The 25,408-nt window shown below is 47.6% G+C and overlaps 7 protein-coding genes across 7 annotated transcripts; 5 read left to right on the forward strand and 2 right to left on the reverse strand.

The window, feature by feature from the left end:
* Nucleotides 1-5,322: 5,322 nt before the first annotated feature.
* On the reverse strand, nucleotides 5,323-6,728 carry CTRU02_212781 (uncharacterized protein; the record flags this gene model as incomplete). Its single annotated transcript, XM_036723382.2, has 3 exons — nucleotides 5,323-5,966; nucleotides 6,023-6,098; nucleotides 6,180-6,728. The coding sequence occupies 3 exons, from the start codon at nucleotides 6,726-6,728 to the stop codon at nucleotides 5,323-5,325; spliced, it is 1,269 nt and encodes a 422-aa protein (XP_036584658.2).
* Nucleotides 6,729-10,904: 4,176 nt separating this feature from the next.
* CTRU02_212782 (glycoside hydrolase family 76) lies at nucleotides 10,905-12,477 on the forward strand (the record flags this gene model as incomplete). Its single annotated transcript, XM_036723379.1, has 3 exons — nucleotides 10,905-11,481; nucleotides 11,543-11,787; nucleotides 11,857-12,477. The coding sequence occupies 3 exons, from the start codon at nucleotides 10,905-10,907 to the stop codon at nucleotides 12,475-12,477; spliced, it is 1,443 nt and encodes a 480-aa protein (XP_036584655.1).
* A 2,300-nt stretch (nucleotides 12,478-14,777) lies between these two features.
* CTRU02_212783 (uncharacterized protein) lies at nucleotides 14,778-15,641 on the forward strand (the record flags this gene model as incomplete). The annotated part of the gene is made up of 3 exons (XM_036723378.1): nucleotides 14,778-15,200; nucleotides 15,278-15,429; nucleotides 15,482-15,641. The coding sequence occupies 3 exons, from the start codon at nucleotides 14,778-14,780 to the stop codon at nucleotides 15,639-15,641; spliced, it is 735 nt and encodes a 244-aa protein (XP_036584654.1).
* A 773-nt stretch (nucleotides 15,642-16,414) lies between these two features.
* Nucleotides 16,415-17,233, forward strand: CTRU02_212784 (TPR domain-containing protein; the record flags this gene model as incomplete). The annotated part of the gene is made up of 1 exon (XM_036723377.1): nucleotides 16,415-17,233. One exon carries the CDS (start codon nucleotides 16,415-16,417, stop codon nucleotides 17,231-17,233), a length of 819 nt encoding a protein of 272 aa, XP_036584653.1.
* Nucleotides 17,234-17,441: 208 nt separating this feature from the next.
* On the reverse strand, nucleotides 17,442-19,630 carry CTRU02_212785 (uncharacterized protein; the record flags this gene model as incomplete). The annotated part of the gene is made up of 2 exons (XM_036723376.1): nucleotides 17,442-17,572; nucleotides 17,620-19,630. 2 exons carry the CDS (start codon nucleotides 19,628-19,630, stop codon nucleotides 17,442-17,444), a joined length of 2,142 nt encoding a protein of 713 aa, XP_036584652.1.
* A 325-nt stretch (nucleotides 19,631-19,955) lies between these two features.
* CTRU02_212786 (zinc finger protein ADR1) lies at nucleotides 19,956-22,338 on the forward strand (the record flags this gene model as incomplete). Its single annotated transcript, XM_036723375.2, has 6 exons — nucleotides 19,956-20,009; nucleotides 20,062-20,089; nucleotides 20,138-20,462; nucleotides 20,548-20,785; nucleotides 20,836-20,970; nucleotides 21,040-22,338. 6 exons carry the CDS (start codon nucleotides 19,956-19,958, stop codon nucleotides 22,336-22,338), a joined length of 2,079 nt encoding a protein of 692 aa, XP_036584651.2.
* A 236-nt stretch (nucleotides 22,339-22,574) lies between these two features.
* CTRU02_212787 (uncharacterized protein) lies at nucleotides 22,575-23,719 on the forward strand (the record flags this gene model as incomplete). The annotated part of the gene is made up of 4 exons (XM_070205911.1): nucleotides 22,575-22,601; nucleotides 22,656-22,844; nucleotides 22,907-23,244; nucleotides 23,320-23,719. 4 exons carry the CDS (start codon nucleotides 22,575-22,577, stop codon nucleotides 23,717-23,719), a joined length of 954 nt encoding a protein of 317 aa, XP_070060304.1.
* Nucleotides 23,720-25,408: the final 1,689 nt, after the last annotated feature.

Below are 25,408 nucleotides of genomic sequence, written 5' to 3' on the forward strand. Positions count from 1 at the left end.
ATGGGAAGAGCTGAGAGTGATGCTTATGCTAGCTACTTAGGGAGGGTTGTTGGACTTGATAATCTGGGTGAACGGTCTGATGCAAACGTTCCAGTTCAGGGACTGCAGTACGGAGATACCAGTAATAGCACTGAGATAGTATTTGGTTGAGCGATATTGGTCTATATTTAATGTCGATCGCAATTAGAGTCCCTCTTGGTGCAAGTCTTTAGTCGTGGAGGGCTGTCAGACTTTGTTTCGCCGATGAAATTACAATAGACTGCAAAAGTTTGAACTTGATTAGGACCACAAGGGTACCTTTAGGGGCGCAAGAAGACGTATTATCCTTAAAAAATATGGTAGAGTCTTGTCGTTTGTTTGCGGAGGAAGCCGTGGAAGGTCGGGTTGAAGTGATTGATTGATTTATTCCTACTCGGTTATGAAGCCGCTCTTATGCCAGCAGCTATGCCCGGAAAGCGGGGTTTGGCAGGTAGCCGAAGCGTCGACAATGAACAGCGACGCCCCACTTCGCCCTGATGTTGCATCAGGGCCAGCTATCCCCAAGCTCCCCACTATGTTCTCTATTCTGTGTGTTTATGCCCTCTGTTGAAGAAGTGTGTTGCTCTCCTGTCTGCTTTCTCGCTTTTGTGTTGCTCTCTAGAATGCTTGTTTTGCGTCCTCCTGCTTCGGTTCAGTTGGTGCTGGTAGCACCGTATCTGGTTCTTTGTACCTACAGTCTCCCCCCAGCGCTCAGCTTTGTCTCTTTGTTTTGTCCGTATCCTCCCGGACTTGTATATGCCGTTTTCTCAGTTGCATCTGTAAATTCTTTGTTGCCTCCTGCCGGGTTCCTATGTGGCCTCTTGTTTCTTGCCTGTTGACCACTATTGCCCTCCACCACATTAGCCCAAGGGTCTTCCACGAAGCACAATGCTCCACTGACTCCGACATGTTCGATTACTAGGTATGAGAGCTCCCGTACAGATTCCGCAGACATTGTCGCGCGTTGAAGGGACACCAATCCTTCTTCGCAAAAGGGGCGACAGGGGACCAGTCTGTCTGTGGTCTGTAGTATTGTGTGGCATCGATCGTAGCATGCCTAATGCCTGGTGCTTTCTCCGTGCGGAAGGTGATACTGTTCTGTCGGACTCATCTTCGTCGTTGTGGGACGTTGCAAACTTTGTCGGGGGTGACAGGTGACCCAAAACCTGTCGGCGGCTGTTGTGTTGAAGTTGATTGTTTGGGCGCAGTCTTAGTGCTTCGTGTAGCGGCTTGTGGCTCGCCTGTGGTGGTGGTAACAGTGTTGTCTATTGATATGTCGTATTTTGCGGCTTGCTCTCAAGTTTTTCATTGTAGTCGGGGCGTGCTCTGCGGCCATCTTGGGCCCCTTTGGGACGTAGAATCAAGGCCGAGGATGGCATTGCATCGAAGGGGGCTCTGTGGCCGCGAGCACGCGTATTTGGGGCCGTTTTTGCTCCGATTTTCAAAAATTTCGTTCTCGCTGTTGTTGATGTTTTTTTCGTCGGGTTGAAGTGGGTAAGGAGAGAGATCCCATCGGTTGCCCGTCACGTGGTCACGTGGGCAGTGAAGTCGTCTATCCGCGTGAAGCCTGTGTGACCACGGGCCACTTCAAACCAAAATTCCGACTATTGAAACACCTTCAAACATTAGTACTAGTAGGAACAGGTGTAGCCGGCTTATAAACTCTATATGCTGAAAAAGCAAACCTCCATTTCATTGTCATCTTCAAATAAATGAAAACCAGTCTGCCTAATGTGAACATGGATTTTGTAGCCAGAAGACACCAAATACTCACTTCGTAGCTAGTGAAAAGCCTAAGGGAGAGATTTACTAGAAGCAAAAACAAGGGACTAGATACTCAAGGCGTACGGGTCGGAACGGTATGGGTAATAGAAATAAGCTGGGGAAGCAGTATGAAAGAACTTGTTACAGTAGACAACCATGACTTGATCACGAAAATACTTGGGTTGACAAAATTGCAAAAGCCGTAGTCAAATGGTAACTCCGTAACTATACGACTCATGTCATACAATATTGAATTGAGCCGTTGGGACCAGAGGTAATTGGGTGCCTTACTGCTGGCGAGTAAATCGAAAAGACGCCAAATGACCCTCTCTGAACGTGCATCACTTCGGGTCTTTTTCGTGTAGTTCAGTTTAGTTGTGAGTTCACAGGCAGTTAAAATGATGTGGACTTTTCGAGATATGGCATTGCTGGTGGCATCTTGATCAGATATGAGCCCTACGCTGTACTGGCGATTCGAGGTTTCCTGTTGACGCAATGGCCCGTTGAAAATAAGAATATGTTGTGCAAGACATGCAAATATTCTGGGGATAACAGCAGAAATAGGCCTGCTAACATTTCCATTCGTCAGCATCTACTTCATTCAATACATGGTCTTGCTACTATTAGATGAGGATGTGTTCAAGCGAACGGGCTACATGCCTAGACCGAAAGCGGAGCCACCTAGGGAATGGAAAGCGCAAGAGGAAAGACTCGCTCGCTTGGGAGACCAAGTAAATGAGAACATGAAAAAGGCCTGTATGATCCCCAAATTTTATGGTAAGTTGATACAAGGGCATCTTATAGCTTGTATCGTGGTCAAACAACAGATTACTAAGATTTGAAATAGTATGCATTGGTGATGAATATTCGTGGCAATTGGAGTTCAAAGATGTTCTTACAGAATTAAAGAACATGTCAACAGTATACACTTATCCCTGGCACTGAGGTGTAGTCGGGCTGGTATACCAGGCCAACGTACATTGAGACCTATGACTACCATGAGTAGTAGTGCTACATACAGCTAGAAATCAAGATATTTGACTAGCTGCAGTTGTTTTCGGGGGCTATAAAATTGCGAATATATGCGGGGTACGTACTAGGACGTCTTTACAATCGTATAGCTTTCTTGATTGTTTACTCAAAGTATGACAGGCGCGCCTTTGGAATGAGACCTGCTGGAGTAAACAAAAATACTCCAGATCTAAGCAGCCATGTCGATTTACTCAGTCAGAAAGCCGACTGCTTTGGAGTCCCGAACCAATGATCTCATCTTTCAAAGTGTTAGTTGGAAGGCGTTGTATCATCTGGAAACCTATGGAAATCGAAAGACGTGCGAAGATGGGCGAATCTGCCCCGAGCAAGGCAAAACACTTGCAAGCCTAGTCAGGTTACAGATCAACCACTATAGACTCTCTGTTTCAGGGGTATGCAGTAATGGTCGGCAAGCCGGAAGGCATCCGGGACATGGATTGAACCTGCCTGCCGGTAGGTGTGTGGAGCAGCTGAGATCTAATACAACCGCCTAACAGGGCGGACTTAACTCATCGCCATGTGACTTGATCCAAAGTTGACAGGGGCTGGGGAGCCTCGGACTGTTTCTTCCAGCTTGGCATCAGTCTTTCTTTGAGGTTGCAGTCCTCCTTCACGGAAGCTTCATTTGGATATAGAGCCGACTTTGCTAGGCGCTCGGAAAGCCCAACCCGCCCTGGGGCACCGGGTGAGCCGTGGTTGCATTCCGCAACCGTTGGTGTGTGTATGTGCCAGCGCCCTTGGAACGCCACAATCAATACCCTGATGCTTTGGCCAGTAGTTTTGCAAAATTCAAGCGCTGTCGGAACGCGTTGTTGGTTCTGTTGGGCCTGGGCCGCTCCCTGTTATCAGGCCCCGGTCAACGAGGCAGTGGCACAACACATGAGCTCTGCGCCACCAACAGAGTAACAGAATCGTGAACTTTCCAAGTGCAGAAAGAAGCCTGACACTGTATACTGGACTCTCGGCCAACATTTCCGGTTATGGCCCTTTAAGCTAGATACATTGCAGAGAAGTGCTTTGCGCCCGCAGGCACACTGCCCGGGGAACCCTTCCGGATGCAAGTCCTTATCACAACGGGTTGCCTCATCTTAGCACCAACACGAAAGGTTTTCAAATCAGACCCTCAATGGCCGCCTTTTGATTTTTACGGTAAGCCTCCACAAGGAGTAGATTCCAGTCTTTCCGTGACTTTCGGATGCATTGAATACGTGACTTGGGTGTTCTAATCATTGGTAGAATTGATATTGAAGTGCAAGGTACTGGCGGGTCTTTCACACCACCCTCGTTTCGCTACCTAATTTAATCTTCCCCAGATGAGTCGCTCAATAACTCACGTTGTCGCTTTCTTTTCCTTTCCATTTGAGGTGTTTGATCTCCTGCATCATTCATACTCTTCAGATAATCCTTGTAATTTTTGCAAGGAAGTTGCACTTTACCAGTGCGAGGATTGATTTCTGGTGCTTTACCTCTCTCCCAAATGGGTTTCGATCGACCAGAACGTTCGGTGGCCGTGTTGCCTACATCATCGCGCGAAGGAATGCTGGGATATGACAGCCGACTTAGGGGTGAAATAAACGAATTAAAAGCCGGCTCTTTCGGCTTCTGGGGTGCCGGATGCTTGTTGGATGCTGAAGCACTGGAAGGCGAGGCTACCACTGAATTCCCTGGCACATAAGGTAGTCGATCGTTCTTGGGTATTGTAGGCCGGAGATTTGACCCTTGCGCTGGATATTTTGGCGTTGGAGCAAGTCGGACATTCCTCTGCGTTGAATTTGCTGTCGTTGTTGTATTATTTACTGCCGTAAAGCCCCCTGATGGAACAGATGGTGTCAGCCTTTGTGCCGAAAGACTCTGACGTGGGGCTACTGCCAGAGGTTCACGTCTTTGAGGTTGTTGTATTCTTTGGGGTGTAATCGCGACCAGGGACTTCTGGGATAGTGAGCTTGCGCTGACAGGTATGCCGCCAGTAGATATAGCTGACGGGAGGGGTTCGGTCGATTTGTTCGTCGATTCAGTTCCTCCTTCCATATGTGTGTGGCTCGGCGTATCGGCGTTTTCTTGAACATTCGTGCTGTCAACACCCTCTTCAAGACACTTGTTATCTCTCTTTATCCCAAAATCAAGTCCCGTGATATCGTATTCGTTTAGGTCGACATGTGCACAGTTTGTGCCTCCGTCAAAGTACATCGGTAAAGGAGGTGACTCTTTCTCCTCAATCTGATTGTGATCTTGTTGCCTGTGATGCCCTTTTAGTCTTCTTTTATGGCCCCCGTTCCATTCCCTGGTAGTTTTGATGACCAAAGATGTCAATCCATTGTTGGATGTTAGAGATAGCGTTATAGATCTGGACCCTGCCTTCGATTTGCCAAGATCTATAATATCGTAGCATCTATCAAAATGAAGATCTTTGCTTGGATGGCTTTCAAAAAACGGATCGCAAATGATTTTGTATTCGTCATTTCCTCCGGTTTGAAAAGGCAAGGTGACTTGTCTGTTCTGGTTTTCGAATTAGCTTATTGATTGCTTTCTAAGAGACCGCCGAAGCAGAAATACCTGGCTCAGAAGGAAATAGCCAACGTCATTCCATAAATTGTTAGGGTTGGTGTTGCCACGGTTCGCACATTCTCGCGTCTGTAGCCCGAAGGCTGCCCCGCGCGCCATGAACTCGGGTATTGTCAAGCAATTACTTGCAGCCATGGCGACGCCATGGGCAATCTTGCCAGAGCTATAAGTCATTGAAGAACCGCTAACAAACCATGGCTCTGGGATTCCTGCCGCGTTGCAGAATCCTCGCAGCCGAATCTGAACATCTGTATGCTTTGCTGTGCCGCCAGATATAATAACCTGCGGCACCGCTTTATATTCTGAGACGAGTTCGATTTCGCCCTTGGCCTTTTCAAAAACATTCTTGTGGCCTTTCTCGAAGCATTCTGTGATGTCTTCCAATGACATACTGACAGGACAAGGTCCAAATTTGAAAGGCTGATTTGCCCGGGCTCGACTGGGTCCCAGGCTTCCTTTTTTTATGTTGAAACTTTCAAGCATATCGCGCTGCTCCTCTAGTGACAGGCTCATACCTGTTGAATTTCTCATCTCATGTAGGACTCTCTTGCCAATGTTGAACGTCCAGTGTTCACTGCCACCTCCAACACCTTTGGGGAAGAGTTACTAACCGAAGCTCAGTAACACAAAGTGACGTATAACGTACCAAAAGCATCTCCTATCCTGTAGAAACTTGGGCTTTCGTTTTGATCGCGCTGAACCAAGTTGAAGATACACCCGTTCTATCGTTGTCCATGAGCCTTTCCATGTCTTCTCGTTCTCTTCTCCCCACTGAAGGTGCAATGTGCAATGAGATGACTTACCATGTTATGCCCACCAAAGTCAAGAAATAAGAAAACTCTATAGTCTTCAGACTCCCGAACCTGGAAATGCTCAGGGGTCTCGTGAAGGAGGAAATGTGCCAGAGCCTCGGTTTCTGTGTGGAAGAAGATGTTCGCTTCAATATTCCCTCCAATGTAACCAAATACTTGCATCGCGATCTCCCGGTAGACATCCTCAAATTCAAGCGTCCACTGTGCTGGTATGGACAAGCCTATACGTGTAATTTTGAGACCTTTGATCCGACAATTAGACTGTACGTCGCGATCCACGGCGGTCAATAGCTCAACCAATCCTTGGCGGAGCCTTGCACGAAACCTAGGGTCATCCTTTTTTTCCATCAATGGCTGGACCAGATGGTACTGTTCAAGGAGATCCTTGTCCTTAACGTTGGCAAGCGGATAGAATCCAAACTTGAGAGAAGTTTCTCGGCGATTTGGGTCTGAGTCGCCATCTAAGTATACCGGACCTTGAGGTTCGAATGGATACCCTGCGGAAGTGTAGTCGCCAGGCCGAAAAAGGGCTCCAGACATCTTTTCAACCGTATTCTCGACGTGAATAGCTTGCTTTTTTGAAGGAATCCAGAGACATGCACGCGTGCTAGTGCTGCCTATGTCAAGGCCAAGGGTACTGATTGCAAACGCAACGGTTAGCAACTGGTTTCAAAAATTCTGCCCAGCAGGGCTGGCGAAACAAAGCATGAAGAGTCAAGAAACCGCATGAGTTGTACTTACGTATCGACCAACTTAGAAAATGCTGGGGCCATTGTTTGTGTGGTTCAGAATATCCGGCCCTAGAAAGGTATTGCGCTGGAGCAGACAAACAGGGGAAGCGCTTGAATCTAGATGGCTGTCTTTTAAGAAGCCAGTTGCCTCTTATTCATACCAAAAAATACGCTATATGTACCAAAAAATGATGTGTACAGATGTTGACGGCAACCAACCACGCAAAGGCTAGAGTGTCAAGGGTATGACACCACATAGCCTGTGGGTTGGGCTAGTTGACCCATCTTTACGACGGGTATTTGGTCAACAACAAGGCGTACACCAACCGTCCTGGATGACCTTGGTTGTGATAGTAGAGAAGCAACAGGACGGAGAAGAAAGTATGCCATCCAATACATGTAGATTTTGTGGTTGGAAGCATCCGGGGTTCAACACCATGTTCGTCTGCACGTCAGCCGCCCCCTTTGCAGGGGTCAAGCCCCCTGTATGTCTAAGCTAGAAATGACACTGAGCCGTTACTTCATACAGTGCGCCGAAATATTTATCGTTCCATCGGGAACCTGTCCAAAAAGGTGATTGTTGGAATGGCCGGAAGCCGGAGGCCTTGGATAGACTGGCGAACCAGAAACGCTTGGCAGCAATAATTGGATGTGTGCTGGAGTTACATGTCAGCCACACGCAATTTGAGTGGATGACGCGAAATCCAAACAAAAGGGGCGCTTGCGGCTTTTCAAAATGGCCTGTGTTGCACCTGCTCATGACTATCAGTTATTCAAACTTCTATTTCCCTCCACTCATCCGTTTTATGTACAAGTATCTAATGGTAGTGCACACACATATCGAGTTCATCTTGATTGACTCAGCATACCATAGCTGCGATTAAGGTTTTGGAAACCAAGGCATTAAAACAACATTCGCCAGTGACGGACTAATCAGCCCTTAATTCTAACAGCAATTCGATCGAGATACCGAAGACTCCTAGGTATGTTCTGATCCTTTATCGGCTCAAATTACCTACGCTATTCAATGGCTTCAGAATGATTAATACTAATTCTTGTTTCCAGAAGCTCTGAGTGGTATCCATTAAAAACGAAATCCCCATTCAATGGCTTCCCCAGCAAATAGTGGCATCCTTTCGGAACTGATGATGGAAGACGATATGGAGCTTATCCCGTCGGGGGATTTGTCGTTGCAATATCCGCGACATAAAAAGCTGGAACAATGCAGGATGGAACTTGACTACAATTTGGAGACTTGGAAAGATGCTTACTTGGAGCTTGAAAGGTACCTAACGGACCATATTGACAAGTATCAAGCTTTTTGTTCCATGTTGCAGGAAACACAATCGGAGATTATCTCGGAGGCCTATTCAATGCCAACGGCTGAACGTGTCCTTGGAGAGCCCGACGAGTACACAATTCCAACTGGCGATCGGTTCGTCTTCATCAAACCACACATAACTATTTCTTGCATGCCGAAACTCAAAGACGACTCGGAATCGACGCAGAATAGTCCCACTCCTGCTAAATGCAGTCTTTATGTTGATTGTAGCACTCAGACACATGACGAATTTATAACGTGGGAAAGGGTCAGCAATAAATCGCCACTTTAACGCCAGAACACTTTATCACACTAACCACTTAAAAATAGGAATCTGCTGGAATTCAATCAAATCAAGTAGCCGTTCGTCCGCAAAAGTCTCATCTCAACGATCGTCAGAGAGACGAAAATGAGGAAGACAGCAAGCGGGTTCGGTCTACGCAGCCGCCACTCGCGACAGCTTCTCAAAAAAAGTCAAAAGCCAAGCTGTCTTCTCAGCTCTCTAACTCCAGCGAAAAATTAGTCAGGGGATATCTTGTGTCTCAGGCGACTGAAGAGGCCTGGTCTCTTGATCTAAAACTCGCAAGCCGAGGTCCTATTAAAAGAGATCGAATCTGGAAATCAAATTTCTGGGTGTTTCCGTATGACTTAGAGAAACGAATTGCTCTCTACGTCTTAAAGTGCCCAAAGGAATCTTGTGGTAAAGTCTTTTCCAAACATCCGTTGGAATCTCGCAGAGCTGCAAGGCATTTAAGGAATTGCGGTTTCAAGTTCGAAGACCAATATGACATGGTCAGGCGATACGCTTTCCAAGGTGATCTCTCTTTCTTCCATTTTTGTTTCGTTTACTAACGAATCATGGCTTTATGAAAGTGGTCAAAGGCAGGGAGAGGAATCTTGTTACTGTGAATTGGGCTTTGTGCAATAATGCCAAACTTTGTACAGAACCAAAGAGGAAGGAGTATCGGAAAAAAAAGCAACTGGAATAGATAGCCCTTCAATTTTGCATCCACAAAGACATAGGTTCTTTGTAAATCAGTTGATTATCAGGCATACCAGCTCAAGCATCAGCTTTTTGGCCCAAATGTTTCTTGGAACAATAGGCAGCAATTATGTCGATGGGATACACATATGCTTCCCATCTAGTGGTTTGTCTATCGAAGATTGGGGAGGCTTGCCCATTCACTTTAATACGCACTTATCAGCTTCAAGCGAAGGCGCTGTTTCATGATTTGACTTTTATTTGGACTTGTAGAGTTCTAAGCTGGGTTTCGCTCCGCGTATGACAATGTGAGGTTCTCAGTGCTCCATTTTCCTCTTTTTACACCATGATAGTGACCTTTAGGCCTATTTAGACATCCGTAACTTAAAATAATCTTCGAAGCCAAGAATATTTGAAACTACTCTTATTGACCTCATGGAACCAAAACTACTCTGATACGATCACCTGCTGCTGGTAATGAACGTAACAGCTGGTAGGCATGTCATAACTCTTTGTAAAATGTGACAAGTAACTACCTATGATCGGTCAACAGCGGAAGTTTTTCTAGACTTTGAGTGACAGAAACGCTCATCAAAAAGGCATGGAAGTTGGTGATTTGAGCGGTTTACATTTTTGAAACAAAGTTGGGCTGGCTGCAGACGAAAACCGATTGAATCAGAATTTTCAGTTAATAGGTGCTTTCACGGTGACACCAGGTGTTCCTTCTCAGGTACTGGAGTGTTGCTGATTTAGCCGTTGACAAGGTTGCTGAATGGGTTGTCTAGGAGAAGGCCATCATGGACAAGGGCCAGCGACGCTAGAAAGCGGAGGCAGCGAAGAAGGCCAAGAGAAATACGGCTTTGAAGATGAAGGCGCTAAGCGCCTTCATCTTCAGAGACCAAGAAAACGACGCACCAAACGAGGGTGGTACTAAGGCCGAAACAACAGAACAGGTTTCCCAGGCGGCACAGTCGACAGAAGAAGAAACCAATAACGCGGGGCGAACGAGCGACCAGGGTCAGTCGGAGGAGACGAGCCCTCCAATTTTAAAAAAGGCGGCAAACACGAAGGCGGCCAATGAGTTTAGCGGTTCGGAAGCATCGTAGCAAAGAGACCGGTACGAATGTGTTGAAGTTTTCATCGAGCACAGCGTTCAGGGTTGAAGGGGAAGATGGCATTCACTTCTTACTTCGAATATTCTCGCCGCATATGGTCACACGCCATTTAATGTTTGGCGACCGGAAGTCCCCTTCAAATACCAACCCGATCTGCATTCAGCCCCCGACATGAAAATTTCCGGGGCTACGTAGGATTTTCGCCCAGCATGCAACGGTTCGATTGAGGAAGGTAAGGTGACCGATGCGGCAAAGCGGGGGGTTAACGCGGGGTCTGACCTCAGCAAGCATTAAGCATGGCGTGTTTGTCGCGACACCATGTGTGGTGTTTTACTGCTGTGTTTTTCCTTTCAAAGTTTTCGTTGTCTTTTTCACTTTGTGAACTTAGAGGAAGACACTCGCCTGGCTGTGTGCTTGTCTCATCTCATCACTGCTTGATTCTATCAGGGAGTCTATTTTTGCGGCCTACTTCACATTCGTTTTTCTGTTGTGTCAAGTCACTCGCTTTGCAATCAACTCTCGTTGCTGTTGAATCTCTCGCGACCAGGTTGTGTACTGAATCACAGAATGGCTCCGTCTTTTGCGTTCGCGTTCGCGAGTACCCTTCTCCTCCTTGGCAGACTCCCTGGCTCAGCCGCCGAATTCAGGACCAGCTCTCGCGATGAGATTGTTGCATCTTCCAACAAGCTCGCCAAGGACTTATTCACCGTCTACGAGGGCGACCAGCCTGGCAAAATCCCCGGCATTCTCCCAGGGCCTCCCACCCCGAGCTCGGGCGGCTACTACTGGTACCACGGCGCCAGCTTCTTCCAGACCTATGTCGACTACCAGCACCTGACCGGCGACGACTCCTTCCAAGACAGCATCGTGAAGGCCTTGGCCTTCCAACTAGGCCCCAATGCCAACTACATGCCGCCTAACTGGACCGCGTCGATGGGGAACGACGACCAGTGTTTCTGGGGCACGGCTGCGCTGCAAGCTGCGGAGTACCAATTGCCGAGCGCGGATGGCAAGCCCTCATGGATTGAGGTGGCCAAGAACGTTTGGGCGAATCAGGCTTCGCCGGACCGATACGACGAGACGTGCGGGGGCGGGCTGCGTTGGCAGATATTGATGTCGAATGCTGGGTATAACTACAAGAATAGTAAGGGTTTTCCCCTCGGCGATGTTGGCTTAGGATAGATGATGCTAATGCGCATTTGCAGCCATGTCAAACGCGTGTTTCCTCAACATGGGTGCCCGTCTCGCGAGGTATACTGGCAACACGACCTATGCTGAGCATGCTGTGAAGGCGTGGGACTGGCTCGAAAGCGTTGGCTTCATTGAGACCAAAACTTGGCAGATATACGACGGAGCCAATGTGGACGACAACTGTACCAGCCCTGCGAAGTATCAGTGGTCTCAGAACGCGGCTATTCTCACAGAGGGTGCTGCGTTCATGTACAACTTTGTAAGTTTGCCCTGTAACGAGCTGCTTGTCCCTGGGATCATGCAAACCCAGGCTAACCTCTTTCTATAGACGAATGGCTCCGATGTTTGGCGTGACCGCGCCGAAAAACTTGCCGAGGCCAGCATCAAGACATTCTTCCCTAAGGGCATCGCCTATGAAGCCACCTGCGAAGGAACCAAGGGCAGCTGCCCGACCGACGCCATGTTCATGAAGGGCCATGTCCATCGATGGCTCTCTGTCGCCACCCAGGTGGCCCCTTTCCTCTCAGAAAAGGTGCTTATCGTCTTGAGGTCATCAGCCCAGGCTGCGGCGAAGCAGTGTCAGGACAACTCCAAGGGCACGACGACCTGTGGTTTCTACTGGAGCGACGCCGAGTTTACCGACCCGCAGACTGTAGATAACAAAACGGGCGGCATCACTGGCGTCGGTGAAGGAACGAGCGTGCTGGGTGCGATTTCGGGTCTGCTCATCGGCGACGCCAAGGCGCCCGTGACTAACTGGACTGAGGGCAGCGGCGGCGCTTCCATGCCTGAACCCACTACTAGTACTGGGTCTGGAGGCGGCACTCCAAGTGGAACGACCGGCTCACCGTCGCCGACGGAGTCGGATTCACTGGCTGGGCATTTTGGTGCCGACGTTCGCGCGTTGTTGTTGCCGGCTGTGTTGACGGTTTGCCTCCTGACTCTGTAAACTGAGACTTCATGACGTTACAGTCGGAAAGTCATAATACGTCGACATAATTATTTCACGACGACAATGAAGGATATGATGCTCATGGATCTGTCGGAAAACTAATGATTAGCCTAGTCCATAGCTGTAGCCAGATAGTATTTAAGTGCTTTCATCAGCCCCGTGTCTTATGACGCGTAACATGCCTTGCCATCCTGTCGCTGTTGTAAATTCAACTTAGTCTTTACGCCCCCCAACCTGTCATAACATAATGCATGATGCCGTCTTGTAAAGCCCTTCGCTGCGAACAATCCTGAGAAAGCTGTTCTGATAACAGAGTCACCAACTGACCCCATGTTCTAGGTCATCATTTATGGCGTACCCGACCGCCTAGATGTTCCTGTGTACCTTATCTTGAAGAACTATCCCCGAATCCTCTTCGTACTCTATAAGATACCTGGGTACAGTAGCTGAAACCAGTCCGATCAATGTCTCATGCATATTCTTTGAGTTGATGGTATCCTATTGATCGTGCCCTTCTCCTAGGTAGTTGCTCGGTAATATTTCTTGAATAACTATTGCGTAATAGTAGTAATTAGATGGTATGGTTGAGATGACGTCGAAGACAGGTTTGAAATCTGATATGAAGTGCTGCCCAACTGGTTCAAAGTGTAGGAACCAGTTCCTTGCGCCAGGCACCATTCCTAGTAATCGGTTCGTCCCAAGAATCAGTACCCTGCGTCAGGGTCACTCCCAGGAATCAGGAAATCAGTTTGGGGTACTAGTTCCTAGGAGCCTGTTTCCTGGGAACAGAATAGCCCGCCGGGACTAGGGTACTGTTCCTGGGAATCTATTTCCTGGGAACGAAATAGCTGCGCCGCCGGGAAAGAAGCGGGCTAGGCGCCGTGCTGGGCCCTAGGCCAAATGCCCATGGCTTTAGTGGGACACTCGAGGAGCTTCCTGAGACCTGTTGAAAGCGGATGCGCTGCCGCCAGAAACCAGGAATCAGGCTGTTTGTTATGTTCCCAATGCCTGGTGTTTGGCTGCGTGTCATCAGTCAGGTGTAAACGGGCGTGGTGGCCGAGCACTATAAGTGGCAACTCAGCCACGGTAGGGTGAATGGAGACTCGTATAGGTATCCCAACAATTGTTTACACACTATTACCTGTAGCCAACTGCATATAATTTCACACCGGCTTCTCTTGGGTTGCCCACTATCTTGATCGTGGCGACCATTGCCTCGGAATCGTCTACATTCCTGCTCGTTTCCTAATGTTTCGTCGAGACTTAGCATGAGAGCTTAACCCAACTATCCTAGCGAATCTGGTAGCCAATTTGAATACAACGGCGTTCTTTGTCTTTTGCAAGGAGTTATATTAATAGTATCAAGGTAGTTTCTTTACAGGCTTTTCTGGGTCAGGTGATACAGTATTGAAGCGTCAAGGAACAAGGAATCAGTTGCCAAGTTTAAAGGTCTGTCCGCTTCTTGAGGCGCAAACAAACATTTAATTTTCCATGATTGCCGCTGTCTGTACTCTTCCTAAATAAGGCTGGTACTAGTGTCTTATGATAATTACATTATTCAATTTTGATACTATCACATCGAATGTCAATAAGCAACAGGCATGTGATCTGGAGACTGGTCATCCGGACACAGATATTAAGTTTTCTACTTGAAGAGCCAGTATCAAGTGTCTCAGTACAGGGGCGTATTGAACCTATAACGGGTTATCTTTTACAGCTGCTGCCACTTGTCATTAGGAAATAGGTCTCACTTCTGAGTTACCCAAAGCTAAAGTCGTTTTGACTTAACACTGGATTAAGTAATTAGGTTTGTTACCCCTTGCGTTAGCAGTGAAAGAAGTCCGTGTTAAGCTTGGGCAAAGGCTTGAATTACCTAGTAACAACAGACATCCGACCCATTCACTCACAAGCACATTCACACACACATACGAGACGAGAGGTAATGTAGCAACGTTCTATGTCTGTAAGATAACCTTTGAAGCTAGGAGGTTAAGCTCGGTGCTAGATTTAGTTTGTTTGGTAATTGTCCAAAATTATACACCAACGTTGTACACAAGAGTCACAAGAACCTAGTGACACAGTGCGAGCAAGAGACAACCAGTTACAAAAGAGGTGGGACTAACATGACTATAAAGAGTGTCCTGGATTTCAATCATGACGTGTTTGTTATAATCGTGATATATCCATTTCCATGTTCTGAGTCATTCTTCCTCGAGAGTGCTGCATTCTTCAACATTATTTTGGAACATCTGGTAAGATTTAAATCGCTGTCCCCCATTTGATATTTTTCATAAACCATGCTGGCTCTCTTTCTCTTAGGACTTGCCATCCTGGTGGTCGCTCCCATTACCGCCGCAGACCCGAATTTCGAAAAACCACCTCCTCCGGTACATTATACTTCATCAGAGCATCCTTCCAACGACTTGGACTTCTCGTATGAAAAATGGGTGGAAGCTATTAGCAGACAACCAAACGGGACTCACCTGTCCCCTGAACAGGCAATTGCGGCATCCCTTACTCGCAGTCAGGGATGGAATATTCGCAAAGGAAGCTTGCAAATCAGAGCACTCTCTAGCCTCGAAAACGTTAGAAGGAACCTGCTCCGGACGCGTGTAAAACACAAAACAAGCAAGCCTCCTACGAAGAGTGGAGAAACACCAAGAGAGGGAATCGACCTCAACAGCGTTCGATGCAACACATTTCCAAGGGCCAGGTCTTCTGTAAGATATTACCAGAAAATCTGCCAAGCGAGGAATGCCAAAGACCACCCAACTGACAAAAGGATATTAATATTTAGATCTCAGATGTAGTCAGCTGCATCGGCCAGTTGGCTGCTTCCGACAAGAAAAAATGCAATGCCACAAGCCCAAAAGCTTTCTGCAAGTCGGGTACTAGTTTTATCATCGGATGGAGAAAGATTGACGAGATCTCCATAGAACCTCCATCTTGGTAAGAGACCTCTGATTCTGTTATAAATGTTCAGATATTCACATCTTGCTAGCCAGGCGGTTGCACGGAGTGCTGGAAGAATCATGGACTTCTGTACGTTCAATGGGCTAGTGATGGGAGAGACAGTAGCTTGGGACGACCCTGCTACAGGTGTGATGATCCGGGACTTTGCTGAAGGTTACAATCCTTCCAACTTGACACTTCATTATTAATACAACTGCCTAATTTTTGACGCTCTAAATTCGTTGCAAGGCTGGAAATTCATCTATCGATTGCCTCGGTCAGATGTTTCATCTAAAAATCACATTTCTTGCATCGTTTTACAGAAAGTCACAACGAATGTAGGCTTCTGAATACACATCACTTATCACTAACCGATGCAGTGCCCCTCCGTTGAGCAAAGTATATTATTAAATGTATACTTAACAAGCTTTTGGGAATATGCTAAGGATTTTATCTGACCTGTCGACTGTTTAGGCTTGTCATAATGGTCCCTCTGCATTGCCAGGTGGTAGTCGTTGGGAGTATGCATATAAACGGAAATGTGCTTCGCGTCATACAGTCCGTTGCACTGACAGCGTCCAAAAATCGAGTTTTTACCCCCCTAGGGTGGGGTTAATGCAAACCCATGCTAAACTCCGTTTTTTTCGCTGGGAAAATTACAACGGTCGCATTCAGCTGCATTTAGCCACCGTATCGTCAAATCTACTCATTTCAACGCGTCAGTATGGCGCCACGTCTCTCAAAACTCCAGCTGAGGAAAGTTAACCTACTTCTTCCCTCTGTTATTCAAACCGACGAAGAAATCGCAGAGGCGGTTGGCTGTAGCCAACGAACGATTCGACGATGGCGTCGTCGATTCGACATAACTGGCGAGGTAGAACAATACCCTCGAAGGCGTGAAAGCCAGCAGAAGATGGAAATACAGCATCGGAACGAACTTCTCGAATTATTAAAGTATCGTAACGACCTCCTATTCGAAGAGATGCAAGAATTCCTATACGAACAGTTCAACCTCGAAGTCAGCAAATCAACGTTGAGCCGCCACCTCCACGCAGCTGGCTGGACGAGAAAGAAAGCCCACATAATTGCTTCACAACGAAACCCAGAATTACGGTACGATTGGTTATATCGTATACGTCGATACCACCCAGAACAATTAATATTCGTAGACGAATCAGGCGTTGATAAAAACACTGGAAGAAGAAGGACGGGTTGGGCGCCTAAGGGTCTGACGCCAACGCGGTCAGTTCCCCTCGAGCGAGGTCAACGGATACAACTGCTGCCAGCACTCGCAATTGACGGTATCGTAGACTTGCTGGTATATACTGGATCGACGAATGGCGAGGGCTTCTCTGCGTGGATACAGCAACTTCTACTGCCAAAGTGTGGAATATTCCCTGGGCCTAAGTCAGTGATTATAATGGATAATGCTTCTTTTCACCGGCAAGGGGATATACGGCAAGCGTGTGAGGCCGCTGGCGTACGCCTCGAATTCCTCCCGCCGTACTCACCTGACTTTAACCCCATCGAGGAGTATTTTGGCGACCTCAAAAAGCATGTAAAAAAGACATTCCGTACGTGGAATACTAACGAACTAGACGAGCGTGATTTTGCTGAGTTTCTCCGCGACTGCGCGCTTGAGGTTGGGCAACGTCTCCCACAGATAGCTGGGCACTTCCGTAACTCATATATCAACTTCGACGGCACACAGGATATCTTCTGTGACGCTATGACGAGTAGCGATATGTATATTGAGGCAGGAGGAGAGTTGAATCCACCTCTTGTAGTAAATAGTTGTTGAACTTGTAGTAGGAGAAGTAGGAGAAGAAAAACATGAATAATGCCTGTATTTACAACCTCAAGTCAGGCCTATAGTGAAATAAATCGTATCCGTGGCGTATCAAAGTGCTCTGCTACCTACCTAACGGTCTTTGGGTTGATCCTCCCGGGTGTTGCAGGGCAGCTCACATCCACAAGCAAAGCTTTCCGCTAGCAGTAGTCGCTGCTATTTATCCTAGTTTAACCTCCTCTTCCTCTTGGGTATAAGGCGACGATATATAGTCTGAGACTTCGATCGGATTTTGTTCGGTATTAGGAGGAAGGATTGGTGGCGGCGGCGAGGAGACGAAGAGGTCTAATTCTAGTTTCTGGTTAGTTGACGCCGTCACTTCCGTCAATATTACTCACCACCTCGACCAAACTCAATATCGCCAGTTGGCAGCGGTGAGGAGATCCTACCCGCTGGAACGCTTATTTCGCCTACTTTACTAGCGCTTCGTTCGATATTGCCTGTTTCTCCGAATCGCTCGTCAAAAAGTCGGTTATACACTTCGTCTTCAACCTCACGGTCAACTGCTGGCTTTTTCGTTGCCTGTACGAGTGATTGTACAGCGGCGAGAGGTTCGCTCTGTTGGAGGTAAAATTGCTGTGTTGTAGTGAAAAGTTTGATCGATTTTCTCACTGCTGCGGTAAGTTGTGGTGAAAACCCTACCTCCTTGAACCAGCTGTCTGGGTAATCACGAATAACGCGGAGACTGACTATTGAAGCCTTTAACGGAGTAAATTTCACTTCGTCAATACCCAACTTCTTGCCGTTCACAGCTAGAAACCACGAAACGAACTCATCAACTTGGCGTGTTGCTTTTGAGGGCGAATCAGGAACAACTGGCGACGAAGAACGAATCGGAGCCTCTACTTGCCGACGGGCAGAGTAATCACCTGACTGCGGTTGAAATTGAGGCTCAAGATCCCAATATTGGGGCGGCATCGTTGGCGGCGGCAACTTTGGCCAATATTGCGTTGGGCCGCCTGGCGGAGGTAGGCCATAGAAGTTGACTACTGCGCTATTATTATTGGCAGTATTTGCTGGGTCTTGTGTGTCTGAAAGCCCTCTATTAGCAGACTTTTCACCTAGGCTATTTTGGCCTCCTCGATTTGCTGATTTATCGGGCTTTTTCATATCGCGTTGTTCACGCTGAACAAGATCAACAATTAGGCGGGCAGGCGGGTTTGATATTGATACGCCTTCCTCGCCCTTCTGAATAGCTTCTTGCCACTTCTCGAAATCAAATACGGTCAGTTTATAGTGTTTTCTTGCGTTGACCCAGCACCAGTTAACTGTTGGATCAGCTGACGAGGTATTCTGACAGGTTGCTGAATCGTTACACTGATTATGGCGAAGAAGGTCTCGAAATAACTTCCTCTTTCGATCGCCTTCTGTTTCAATCGCTTGAAGCATCGTATTTGTTACAGTCTGACGTTGACTAAGTCGAGACGGTCGCCCTCGTGGTGATCCTACGCCTTCTAGCTCTCCTACTGCGGCTACAGTAGGAGTGACAGAGTAGGCCAGTTCAACATCGAGAAGAACCTCACCAAGGCGACTATTCTCGATAATTTGCTTCGAAATATCATACCATGGAACAACCGGCCAGTTGCCACTGTCAACAGCGAATTCTTCGCGGTATACAATAGTTACTGCTTTTAATCCTATTCTTCTCCAGGCGATTTTCGTGGTAATCCAGCTCTTCTCGATATTATATTGTGCCCTTAAACGGGCGTCGATTCGCTTCGCCAAATCCCTCTCGATTTTCGACCACTGGATAATCAACTTATGACCAACTTCGCTCTCCTCGTCAAATATCCACTTGTATATAGTCTCAGGAAGCTTTGGCGGCGAGCGACCGCCTGAGAAGAGAGGAGTATACGTAACAGTTAAATTGATTGACTGTGGTTGCGTTCGTCGAGGAGTTGGGGTATCAGGTAAAGGCCGTCGACCAGGCCTTGCCGGCGTAACAGCAAAAGGATCCTCATCGAGGTTGAGGTTATATTGAAGTCGCTGGCCCGGCGTTGACTGCCCAATAGCTTGGTGTTCATAGTGGCCTGCCGGTTGGGTTTCCTCGACTTCGTCAACTTCGAGGTTTTGTTGAGTTATTCCTGTCTCTGTTTCTGCTAACTGAGCAACCCTCTGGGCTGGGGAAGGGATCACCACTACCCGACGGCGTCGAGGTGGCTTAACTGGGGTCTTCGCTGGCTCTGACGCCTGCGCCCTCGCCCTCGCCCTCGTACGTACGATAACTACCCTCGACGGCGAGCCGGTTGTTGTATTCGTCTCTAGGGCTTTTGCTGTTTTCAATCGCTTTCGCTTCGCCGGCCCAGTGGTATTATCAATTGAGGGGGCCCGAGCCCGCCGAGGAGGCATCACGAAAAGCTTTTCACGAGATATTGTAATTTACAGAGATTTCACTACGTGGGCCCCACGAAAGTGGCCCAATTGGGCTACAGTGGCCAGTTTACACCAGTTGGGCCAGTTGGGCCAGTTTGACCCCTGTTGTGATAGTTTACTGATTTTCGGGGTTAATAGGCTAAAATCCGATTTTTGGACGCTGCCAGCGAAACGGACTGTAGCATAAGCGAGTCCTAGATATGGGAGCGCACGGGCCCGACATAGCTTGATGTCACTTTCCTCCGTATACCGGCTCCAACACTCACTCCTCAACCGCACGGCAGACAACATTATATCTACAATGAGCTCTCGGCCATTCACTTGCACCGAATGCTCCCAGACCTTTACCAGAAATGTTAGTAAGCTTACAGTCAAAACATAGTCTCATTGCTTACCAAAGTTGGAAGGAAAACCTAGAACGACACAAACGCTCCAGTGAGCCTTGGCGCCCCTCTCCTTAAGGACAATGCTAATCAAGAGGAGGACATGGAAGCGATAGTCGCAGGCCTTTCAAGTGCCATACATGCCGAGCACGATTTACTAGAAAAGACGTCTGCAAGCGTCATGCAGAAAGATGTCGTGGTGTATTTGGTCGCGTCCTGACAGTGCCTGCTGCAGGCGTAGAGACTGAAGAAACCGGGCTCGCGCTGGATGAGACTGTGTTATCGTCACATAGCCCAGAACTTGGCGGTTCGCCAAGTTTAGACGCTCCAATCAGCACTATGATCACTACAATTGACGAAAATTATAGTGATAGCTCGCCGGAGAATGGAGAGGCTGCAAACTCCCAAGACTTGTTCACAACAGAGTACGTCCTGAACCACCTGCATCATCCAATCCTATACGCTTGTTTTTATAAGACATCAAGGCTTATACAGTCCATGATGGCACAGAATTGTGATACAAAACACTGATAAGTACGTAACTGCTTATTTTGAGAATTTTCACCCATCTTTTCCACTTTTGCATCGCCAAAGTGTGTGCAAAGATATACCCAAGCTTTCAAAACCAATAATTGTCTCTATCGGCATTCTGTACGCGTCCAGTCATCTCCCGGAAAAAGAAGCCGTTCTTAAAGTACAGCAGAGTCAATCACTGTGGATGGAAAGCCAAGAAAAACTTTGGAGTTTGGTAAGCTGGGCGCCATGTGTTTGCACGATTCAATACTAATGGCCGTTCAGGTGGAGTTGGATTGGAGGGAAATCCGAAGGACCTGGGTCATGCAAGCTTGGCTTCTACACATTATCTATGGCGCCTTCACTGGAAATGCAACCCATTTTGAAAAGGCGAAAAGGATGCTGCGTTGGGTTGTTGATGTAAGCAAAATTTATCTCCACGGACCTTAGCAGGATTTCTTCTGTAAGGTAGCTAACCTGCCTCCACAGGCTGCCCGTGACTTGGGTCTTCTTCGCCAGAGCGTCTTTACATCAACAACGAGATACAACGACGGTGAAGAACAAACTATCCACGACCACTGGATGTCCTACGTGGAGTCAGAATCTATGAAGCTATGCATGTACACGATACTGTTCCTCGACAGTCACATATTCTCTCCATGCAACATACGCCCACTTACTTCACCTATTGAGCTGGACTGGGAACTACCCCTGCCTGGTGCACTTTGGGAAGCGGATACATCACTGAGCTGGGCCCAAAAGCTCGGTGACGAACCCCGAACGCTATACTTGATCCGGTCTCACGACACATCTGGCATGTCATGCCCCACGACCAAGTCTCTAAACCTAGCCATTCAGTCACTCATGACCGACACTCCGAGCCCTCAGCTACTAGCGGCGCTGAGAGCTTCTACTATGGCAACGTTGTTCATACTCACCAGCCTAGAGAGTCTGGTTAGAGATTTTACGCGGTGTTACTACCAAATGCCGCCTGCCCTGGCAGACCCAAACGCATTCCATATCCTCACGCAATCTCAGAATAGACAGGTGAGTGCGGCTTTGCGGTACGCAGCTGAAATTATCACGACGCAACTTACAGAAGCGAACACTTCGAACTGGCACATTTTAAAATTTGCCGAGAGAATAGCGCTGTCGGTCAAGCTAGCGCTATGTAAACCGGACGACCTCCTCATTGGCGGCATAGTAGAGAATAGCGTGGTAGCTGGTCTCACAACTGCAACACATCTCACGCTTGGGCTTCAGATTGGAGCGCGGAGATCTTTGCAGAACCTCCTTCGATACAATTCCGGGGATGACGGCATGCTGGTCTTCCTCGACGAATTGATGGATGTATTATACAGTGCCGGCCGTCCCGAAAAACATGGCTTCTTGTGCGAAGCGCCATGGGCTACTGTTGCTACATACAGAGTCCTCTTAGCTATCTGGAGACTGCTGCGCTGGGCATCCGGAGAGATACGCCGAAAATCTGGATTAGAAACAAGCGTTCGGAACCGCTTCGAAGCCTCGACAATAGTCTTCCACTCCATCCTTGAGGTCCTCAATCAGTCGGAGGAGCTAAATGGCCAGTCCCGATGTGTCTCCTTGCCGGCTCGGGAGCCTACCGCATTAGGCATGGCTTCGGAGGCATGTGAGGCACGCTTCATGGAGACGGTACTACAATTCTGGAAGAACAGGCCGGTATGGGCCATGGGTTCTTTTATGACAACAGTGCTGGAAGAGATCATCTCGGCTGGTGGTTTGGCTTATGAGTTGCGGGGCGCGGAGTGAGGGCACGCGGGGTTGACAGGGTCAAGGGTGACATGAATCCAGCGGAGCTCCACCACCGCCGCCTCCGCAATTGAAATGTATATCTTCAGTACAAAAAAGAAAGACGAGAAACAAAGACAAGGCCCTTGGAAACTCTTCAACTGCATGGAGCTACTCTGTTTGAACCTCAGGCTGCCATAATTAAGTCTTATCGATAATTTGCCACCGCTTTCTTCAAAAGACTCGCTGAGACAAGCATGGCGTCCACGGAGACCTTTGGTTGGGTAAGGCCGCTGATCACCGGTATTTATCGATACCCTTTGCTCACCGTTGTCTAGTATGGCCTGGGTTCTATGGGTATTGGCATGGCATTGAACCTTCAGAACCACCTGGCAGCCAATGGTCTGCCACCCCTTCGGTACAGCAACCGAACGCTTTCTCGAGGCGACGCCCTCCGAGACGTCGGTGGTCTACCAGAGCGGGACTTTGAAACCCTGGTGCTCAAGTCGACAGTTATTTTCACAATGGTACCAGATACTTACCGAGAAACCCTGCTTCTACTGAAGCGCAGGCTGACCTCATATTTAAGATTTCAAACGATGACGTACTTGACAGTTTAGTGTCAAAGGCGCTAGGAGCATGGAGTGGCGCTTTGCTGGAAGGGAAGATATGGGTTGACACTTCAACTGTCCATCCAGATACAAGTGAAAAGTGTTCTGAGCGTCTCGCCAAGGCAGGCGCCATGTTCATATCTTCACCAGTATTCGGCGCCAGCCCCATGGCAGCCGCGGGGAAGCTAATATTCGCTATGGCCGGGCCTATCGCCGCAGTTAGTAGGATACGCCCGTACATTATCGATGTCATGGGTAAAAGCATTATCGATATGGGCGAGGACGTTCGAAAATCCAGCCTGCTCAAGATATCAGGGTTTGTCCTCTCTTTCTATAGGTGCATAGTCACGTACCTTTTGATAAACTGCTGACAATTTTATCTCTACAATAGCAATATCTTTGTCATTGGCTTACAGGAGCTTACCGCGGAGGCTCAAGTATTTGCAGAAAAGACGGGGCTCAGTACCCGCCAGATGGAGCAGTTCATCAGCGATATGTACGGTCCCGTCATTGAGAGCTACTCCAAACGCATGACAACGGGTGCTTATGCCCCGCCACTCGGAACAGCCCCAGGCTTTTCTGTGACGCTAGCCGCTAAAGACGCTGGACACGCCGTCAGGATTGCTCAGGAACACGGGACTCGGATCCCAACTATTGAAACAGCATTATCTCGTATGGAGACCGCACGAGGGTTTGCAGGTGATTCACTGGATAGCTCATCAGTCTATGGAGCTGCTCGGCTGGAAGCTGGTTTGCCGTTTTGGAATGAGACTAGCCGTCAATCGAATTAAAAGTGTACTTGTAGACAGGTGCTTCTGACTTTGGAGAAACCTCAGAATTTCTACTATATTCAAACTCACAAGGCAGGAGCATGATACTCCAGAAGGTGATCCACCAGTCCTTTTGACCTTTACCGCAACTTGGTTCTTTTTAGCTAAAAAGGGAAAAAAATAGTCTCAAGGGTCACAGGAGAAGGCAGGGATTCACGTTGTACATGATACTTCAGCATATAATTTCATTTTGAAAAGAAGATAAAGGGGTCTTTGGGCCCTAACGATCCGCGGAGAATACATGAATTTTCCTTAAAATCTCGCTTGAATTATGACAACATGGCTACGCAAATTAAGCATATTGATTCATTTTACTACCTACGAGAGGGTAGTGTAATGAGTTGTTTTTGCTCTCTTTCCGAGATGTAGAGAGAGACATAAATGACACACAAAGACAAATCCTCATACTTTTCGAACATGTAGGCAAGAGAACGATTAGCATGGTCCAAATTGTCGCTCTCCACTGTTCACGCGAGGGAACATGTCGCTCCTCTGACCACTGTTGTTGCGATAGTTGGAATACGGAGTCGTGTGGCACTTCCAGCCACACGCCCGCCAGGCTGAGAGGCCCAAGCCTCCCAGACCTACGTGACAGGCCAAGGGGGAATATCCCTACCTTCTAGTCAACAATACTACTTTCAACTATAATAAACTATCGATTTAGAACTAATTTACTATTATTTATTATTAACGAACGGAATTCCGTTTTACCTTTTATAAAACCTATACTAATTAGTAGTAAACCTTATAGTTGCTATTAATTTAGTTAACTTTATAATTACTACTTTGCTACGGACAAACCGCAGACTAGCAAGGTTAATACTAGAAGAGACGACTTCTTAAACTAGATACCTAAGCCTAGGTAAAAGTAAGGATTTCGTACTAACGAGAAAAGAAGCGAGAGTAACTAAGATCTACGGAAACTAGTAGAAGAAAGCTTCTTTTCCTCGAATCTACTAGCAATCCGATTATTTAAGTAACCTAGGGATTGCTATACTTACCTTAGGCAGGATAAGGTTAATTGCAGCTAATTATCGCTAGCAAGAGCGTTCTATCACGCGTTTTCAATTACTAGAAGAAGAGACCTACCGAATCGACGGTCTTCTAACCTCTTTACGCTATAAAGGCGAAGATTTACGAATCCTATAAGGGATAACAACTTCCCTAACTACAACTATCCCCTACGCGCGGTGCTAATCACGAGGCGCCTGCTAGTTTCTTAATAAATCCCTAGACGAGGTGCTAACCGCGAGGCGCTTGCTATAAGAGACCTCTCTACTAGTAGAAGAAGAATATACTGAAAGGCAAGCAGAGACTACCGGCGGTAATCCGCCTATATAGCTATACGTATACGCCTCTAAGGCTATAGCTTAGGAGAAACGCACGTAGTTATAAGCGTTATAAAGCTAACTATCTGCTAGATTCTAAACTTCCTAATAGTAAGGAGTAAAGCCTGAAGCGAGAAAGAGAGATTTACGAGAGAATCTACGAATAAAGCGAAATTTACGAGAAGGATCGCTTACAAGCAGCGTCACTACTAAAAGCTAATTGTTACGAGCAGGTCAGGGCAACCAACTGTGGCACAAAGCAAAAGCTTCGGTAATGATGACTCCGGCATCATTATCCCCTGTTCTGCACTATATAGCTACG

The sequence above is a fragment of the Colletotrichum truncatum genome, assembly GCF_014235925.2.
Source record: "Colletotrichum truncatum strain CMES1059 chromosome Unknown Contig_0009, whole genome shotgun sequence".
Lineage (NCBI taxonomy): Eukaryota > Fungi > Ascomycota > Sordariomycetes > Glomerellales > Glomerellaceae > Colletotrichum > Colletotrichum truncatum.